At 42.4% G+C, this 7200-nt stretch overlaps 1 protein-coding gene across 1 annotated transcript; it reads left to right on the forward strand.

Moving 5' to 3' along the window:
- The first annotated feature begins 5542 nt into the window (after positions 1-5542).
- Positions 5543-6315, forward strand: LOC101555534 (ADP-ribose glycohydrolase OARD1-like). Its single transcript, XM_055146332.1, has one exon. The coding sequence runs from the start codon at positions 5543-5545 to the stop codon at positions 5999-6001; it is 459 nt and encodes a 152-aa protein (XP_055002307.1). The 3' UTR covers positions 6002-6315.
- The last annotated feature ends 885 nt before the right edge of the window (positions 6316-7200 follow it).

The raw sequence follows: 7200 nt of genomic DNA on the forward strand, positions 1-7200 counted from the left end.
ATGTTTCATAAATGGATAAAAATATTACAAGTAATGGTTTTAATATTGTTTTAATCCAAATGAGGCTAAACCAAGAGTGTGGGGATCAGGGAGTTGTGTTGTGGGCTCATGAGTAAGAGCCTGCCCAGTGTTGCCTTTATCCAGGCTGAGATTGTGCTTTCTAGGTGTGTGGCTGCCATATTCAATGTGCAGCACCCTCTATCCCCTGAGCACCACCAGGGTTCACTCCTGATTATATGGGAAGGAATAGGCACTGAACAGTGCCAGATGTGGGCCTCAATAGAAAAAATAAAATTAAAAGAGTATTTTCACACATTTGGAAGAGAATATCAGAATAATGTAAAAATTTAATCACCACACACACACACACACCCCTCACTGGTAGGTCTTCTTAACTCAGAGACCCATGGTCCTGCTGCCATATAGCAATAATCACCAAATTTCACACCCAGAGTAACAAATCAATGCAGGGTCACCCATTTGGTCACAACGATATCAAAATATCTATGAGCAAAATATTGTATTTTAATGGGGAACAAGTGTGTTTCTATTCTGAAATTTGGTAAAGGTGAGACTCCCGTCAACATTCTCTCTAATGGAGAACAAAAGGGAATGCCCAGCCACCGAATCGGGGTGGGGTGGAAGTGGAGGTTGTGGGTATGGTGGGTAGTATACTGGGATCATTGGTGTTGGAGAATGGGCACTGGTAGAGGGATGAGTACTCGATTATTGTATGACTGAAACGCAAGGACGAAAGTGTATAAATATGTAACTGTACCCCATGGTGATTAACTAATAAAAAATTAAAAAAAAACTAAAATATCCCCCCCAAACACAAAAAACAAAATTTTCTTTAATGGTTAGATCAAAGTGAAGAGGAACCCACACTGGACTGGAGATAATCACTTACATGGGAAACACAGTTCATGAAATTTTTTATGCACATATGCAGGGTAATCCTAACTGGGCTGTCTTTTACTCTGGGAAAGTCAGTATCAAGGGTAATTGATAAAGTGACCTCTGTGAGGTCATTTACAGTGGGATTTACTGTATCACTGTATCACTGTCATTTCATTGCTCATCTATTTTCTCGAGCAGGCACCAGAAATGTCTCCATTATGAGACTTGTTGTTACTACTTTTGGCATATTGAATACGCCACTGGTAGCTTGCCAGGCTCTATCGTGAGGGCGGAATATTCTCAGTAGCTTTTTGGGCTCTCCGAGAGGGACAGAGGAATCGAACCCGGGTCGGCTGCGTGCAAGGCAAGTGCCCTAACCCCTGTGCTAATGCTCCAGTCCACAGTCCAATTAAGAGCCTGAAAAAGCCTTTCTCTTTGAATTAGATCAAAAGCTCTTGCTTTAAGGAAGCATCGACAAGGTTAGGTAAGATAGAGAAGAGACCGGTATGACTATAATAGCTGGGAATGATCACGCTGGGCAAGATCTCAGGGTTAAAATTAAGTAAGGGATAATCTTTATAACCTTTCAGTATCAATATTGCAAACCATGATGCCCAAAAGGGGAGAGAGAGGGAGAGAGAGAGAAGAGAGAGAGGAAAACCTCCTGCCATAGAGGCAGGCAGGGAGTGGGGGTGGGGGGTGATGGGAGGGAACCTGGGGACACTAATGCTGTGAAATATATACTGGTGGAGGGAGGGGCGTTGGAATAGCATAGGACTGCAATCCAATCTTGAACAGATTTGTAAGCTTTGTAAGGGTCTATCGCACAATGATTCAACAAAAAAGTTAAAAAAACAGAAAGAAACCATCAAGCATCAATTGCTGGAGAAATGAAGGTGATATTTGAGACAGAACATGGAACAGGGTTTATCCTTCCTAGAACCCCACTCAATTTGAGCAGCGAGGAAGCCTGATCAAATCATCCACTTCCTTCTTTCACTTTTTACCTTTCTGTGCCTTCCCGAAAACTCTGACTTTGACAATACTGACAGGAAGAATTTCTCCATTGTCTGCCTTAATCTATGAGCCCCAGCTTGCCTCTCACTGCTCCCCAAATTGACATGCTTTGCCTTGTCATTGCCTCCTGCGTGTTCAGGTTGAGAGAAAATGTGTCATGAGAGTGAAGAGCATAATTTTATTCTCTCAGTTTAGGAATAGTTTTCCTTTCCAAATGAGCACTTACGTGTGACTTGTGAAAGTGAAATCAATCAAATATTTAGAAAGGATAGCCATATACAACATCACAGAAAGTGGGTAGGTGGTAGATGCACAAAGAGTATGGGATCTACCCAAATCCATTACAAAGTGCCCGTTCAGGCTGCACTCCTGGGATTCTCTGTCCTGTCTCATGCTACACGGGTCAGTTGGCCAACATGAATAGTGTATCTCCCACAAAATATATAATCAATTGTATTTTAGTTTGGGACTGTTAATCATTTACAAAGACTTTTTATTTTAAGTATATATATATATATATATATATATATAGGGTTTTAAAAAAATTATTGAATCACCATGAGATAGTTACAAGCTTTCATGTTTGGGTTACAATCTCACAATGATCAAACACCCATCCCTCCACCAGTGCACACTCCCCACCACCAACATCCCGGGTATATCCCCCCTTTCTCACTCTCCCTCTGCCTCTATGGCAGACAATATTCCCCATACTCTTTCTACTTTTGGGCATTATGGCTTGCAATACAGACACTGAGAGGAACAAAGACTTCTTTTGCATGTGTGAAATGCTGGTTTTTATACGAGTGGATCCTAAACTCCAAGCAAAGTAAAGGTGCTTCATTACTAGAGGCAGAGAAATAGCACTTGCTTTGCATGTGGAAGACCCTAGTGGATCCCAGGCATGAGATATGTTCCTGGAGCATGACCCAAGATCTCTCCTGAGCACAGAGTCAGGAGTATTCCTTGCCCCCACCAGCTGTGGCCTCAATGTCTTTCTCAAAGCAATGAAATAACAATTTTAATGGATAGGTGTAAAAACGTTAAAAATATTGGGGCTGATGTAGGAGTACATAGGTTAGGGCACTTGCATTGCATGTGACCGACTAGCGCTTCATCTCTGGTATAGCTTATGGCACTCCGAGACCTGCCAGTGCAGAGCCAAGAGTAATCTCTAAACACCCCCAGTTTTGTGTACCCCCCTCATATTTACTCCAGGATCTGAATAACAAGTCACAGGGAGAGTTACAAATCACATGATCAAAGTCAAGTAAGAATTTTTATATCGTCCTAAAATCTGTGCTCTATTCTTGGGAAGTCAGTGGAATTTTAGTCACTTAAAATTTGTATTAGGGCAGAGATGCTTCCAGACTCCATGGCAGCTTGAATCATCAGGGACACTCCAGAATGGAGTGGGTGAGCCAGCACCTGCCCAAACAGAGTTTTGGCAGCAGAGCATTCCACATTCCAACCATCGCCAACCTCACGGCCAGACTCCACTGGCTCTGGATGAGGCGCCTCCAGAAATGAATTGTTGAAAAACTCAGGTATGTGGGTTTTGTGACTGAAATCTCCAGGCTCATGGAGTTAGGGTTGGGATACCTTCTCCTGTTCTTCTGGAAGCCTGTCAGTCATGCCTTTAAACTTCCTCCTGTGCCCAATAATCTTATTAACCAACCATGATCCAGAGGCTCATTAAATCTCAAAAGAGACCAACAAGTTACAGAGATTTTTCAGACCCCACACCAGACTGAGCTATCCAGGGCACTGAATGTCACAATCCAGTCAAAATTTAACTTCTGCTGTATCACCCCATTCAATATTTTGAATTTCGGGAGAGCAGTCTACATTCATCTCAAATTTTACATACTGATTACCAGAAGTAGCACATCACATTGGATGGGATGTAAAGTAGAAGGCAACCAATCTCAATCAACAAGATTAAAAACACAAGGCGTAACCTGTAACAAAATGTTAGTAATTTCTTATACAAGGGCTTAAGGGCTCTGTGATAAGATACAACAATCTTAACCTACTTTATTCTTAGAACACATTTTTGATCATTTTTTGCAAATTATGTACAAAAGCGATATAGCACTGTAGACTGTCGTCCCATTGTTCATCTATTTGCTCGAGCGGGCACCATTAATGTCTCCATTGTCAGACTTATTGTTACTATTTTTGGCATATCGAATACGCTGTGGGTAGCTTGCCAGGCTCTGCCCTGCCGGCAGTATACTCTCGGTAGCTTGCCGGGCTGTCTGAGAGAGACGGAGGAATTGAACCCGGGTCGGCTGCATGCAAGGCAAAGGCCCTACCCGCTGTGCTATATTGCTCCAGTCCCAACCCCATCAGATTGGTGTGATCCCTGAGTGCTGAGCCAGGATTAAGCCCAAATCCAAGCCAGCCTGGTGTGGCTCAGAAAACAAATGGAGTGCAAGAGAAGAGATCTAGAATTGGTGTTCTTAGTATTTTAAATGATGGTCGTTAATATTGTATCTTTAATATTCCTTCCCAAGGACTATTTGATCCCTGTCAGTACACAGCACAACAGCTGGCTTATCTACACAGTCATCCAGTCCACAGTCATCCAGTCCACCACACTAAGTTGTAGACTTCATTTAAGCTAGCTCCCAGGTGTCACGAATTGCAAGTGTTTCTTTTCTAAACTCAGCTGTGCCAATTTTCTTCCACCTTATTTTCCCCAAAAGAAGTGACATCGACAATTGTTAGATACTCTTATCCTGGTCAGACAACGCAATGCTAAAAAAAGTGATATAAAATAAATTTTTCAGCCCCTGCTACTGGGTTAGAGTTGAGGGGTGGTTTGGCAAATTGAAAATAATAGTAATAGGAAGGTGTATTATGATGGGATTGGTGTTGGACTACTGAATGTACAAACCATCATAAACAAATAAAAAATTTTAAAAAAAATTAAAAAATTTCATATTGGCCAAATCTTGGGAAAATACTCATTTCCCTTCTTCCCTGCCCTAAACAAATTGCCAGTTTAAGGAAGTCAACCAAGAAGGCATGTGCAGGGCCAAAGTTTGGCGATGCAGCTATCTCTGTTACCTGGTTCTCCTGCCTCCCCTTCATTCAGGGAACAAATCCATGAACTGCCCCATGCCTGACTCAGGACATAACGCAGCCATTTGAATATTTCATGGAGTGAAACCTCTTGGCAAGCAAATACTCAGTTGATTTCTGAACATACATTATCAATCCAACACCCTTAGAGGCTCCCGTGACCAGTAATACCTGAGAAGCTGACAGGTAGAGGCACCACTGTCCCTTCTGAACACCAAGTCTCATCTAGGAAATGTTCCAGGGAAACAGAAGAGGGGTGAATATCACAGTGTCTCACCTCCAAGATCCATAATCCTTTGTCTCCCTCTTCAGACAGCTGGTTTACCCTAAGAATTACAGGAGAGGTTAATTGATTGAAGCTAAGAGGAGCACCAAAGACTGAGAAGTTAAGAAAGCATGCAGGTTTGGGGTCGTCATCACAGGGTGCGGGCTCGGCGAGTCAGCTAGAGGGGCGCGTTTCGGCCCCGGCCCCAGCTGGTGGGCGGCCATACTCCAGCTGAAGAAACGTCCCGGCGTGGAGAGAGCGGCTTGCGGCATGGTTGGAAACGTTAACGAAGACCCGGAGGGAAGCCGGATCACTTATGTGAAAGGAGATCTTTTTGCATGCCCCCCAACAGACTCTTTAGCCCACTGTATCAGTGAGGATTGTCGAATGGGAGCTGGAATTGCTGTTCTCTTCAAGAAGAAATTTGGAGGGGTACAGGATCTGATAAGTCAACAAAAGAAAACCGGAGGAGTGGTTGTTCTGAAGAGAGATGGGCGATACATCTATTACTTGATTACAAAGAAAAGGGCTTCACACAAGCCAACGTATGAAAACCTACGGAAGAGTTTAGAAGCCATGAAGTCTCATTGTCTGCAAAATGGAGTCACAGACCTCTGCATGCCCAGGATTGGATGTGGTCTTGATGGTCTTCAGTGGGAAAATGTATCTGTGATGATTGAGGAGGTATTTGAGGCAACAGACATCAGAATTACTGTGTACGCACTTTGAACAGATGAGCTTTTGGATGTGTTCACATTCTCTTGTATTATTGCTTCTGGGCTGTAGAACTGGGACAAACTGATCTTAAAATAGCCAGAGGAAAAATTACATTTCACATGAAGTAGTCCATGTCACACGCCAGACTTGGGATAATAAGTGGACTGGGACTCTGGAGGAGAGATTCTTGAGATATCTTGCGCTGAGTTTTGGGTTATTCTTGCAAAAAGGTAAGTATGGAGTAGGTAGCCTTTATTAGGTAGGAAAACTGTTGGGCCTATGATTTATTTTGCTCCAGGATATATTATGTGATTCCTCTGACTTGCCACTAGGTGGCAGAATTGTTTTTTTTCTATTTGAGAATTTTCTGGAAGAATGAACATTTAAGTAATTTACATATTTTGTCATTTATTTACTTGGTATTATTTTGTGTCATCAAATTCATCCTAAGGTGTAAGTTATAAAATTGAACTTTTTGACAAATTTGTAAGGATGGGGAAAAAATAAATCTTTTTCTTGAGATTCAAAAAAAAAAAAAAAAAAGAAAGCATGCAGGTTTATCTCCAAAATCTCTTTCCCTGTTACTTAGACTTTAGCTAGAGTATGGTTGCTTTGCACCTGCAAGAATAACTGCCAGTGAGCTGAACTCAGCCTGGCACCATCTGCCCTTTACATAGAGACAACCATGTTAGTTCCAAGGACAGTCCTTCCTGTCAGCATCCCAAGACTCAGATAACAGATCAAGAAGGCTCTTGACATACCTTATTTCCCCTGAGACATCAACATGATCTTTCTGGGTCCAGCAATTTTTGAAAAAATACCGTCATTGACAGTGAGTTTGCATTTTAGGATACAGTGCTATACACAGATATGCAAAACATGCTGAAGGCCAGCATCTCTACAAATTGAAGAATGTTAAAGATGATGCCTTGTCTTCTCTCTAACATGCAAGGATGGAGTCAGTTCTGCAGGATTTCTTTTTTTAAAATGTTTTTTTGTTAGTGAATCGCCGTTGGGCTACTGTTACAGATTTACAAACTTTCGTGCTTGTGTTTCAGTCATACAATGATCGAGCACCCATCCCTCCACCAGTGCTCATTTTCCATCACCAATAGTCCTTTCATCCCTCCCACCACCCCTATCCTGTTATCCCCCAGACCCTCTCCACCCCGCCTCTGTGGCAGGGCATTCCCTTTTGTTCTCTCTCTTCT

The sequence above is a fragment of the Sorex araneus genome, chromosome 8 (genome assembly GCF_027595985.1).
Source record: "Sorex araneus isolate mSorAra2 chromosome 8, mSorAra2.pri, whole genome shotgun sequence".
NCBI lineage: Eukaryota > Metazoa > Chordata > Mammalia > Eulipotyphla > Soricidae > Sorex > Sorex araneus.

Bases quoted from the DNA above. Each gene is read 5' to 3' on its own strand.
- LOC101555534 (XM_055146332.1), top strand. From the start codon at position 5,543: ATGGTTGGAAACGTTAACGAAGACCCGGAGGGAAGCCGGATCACTTAT.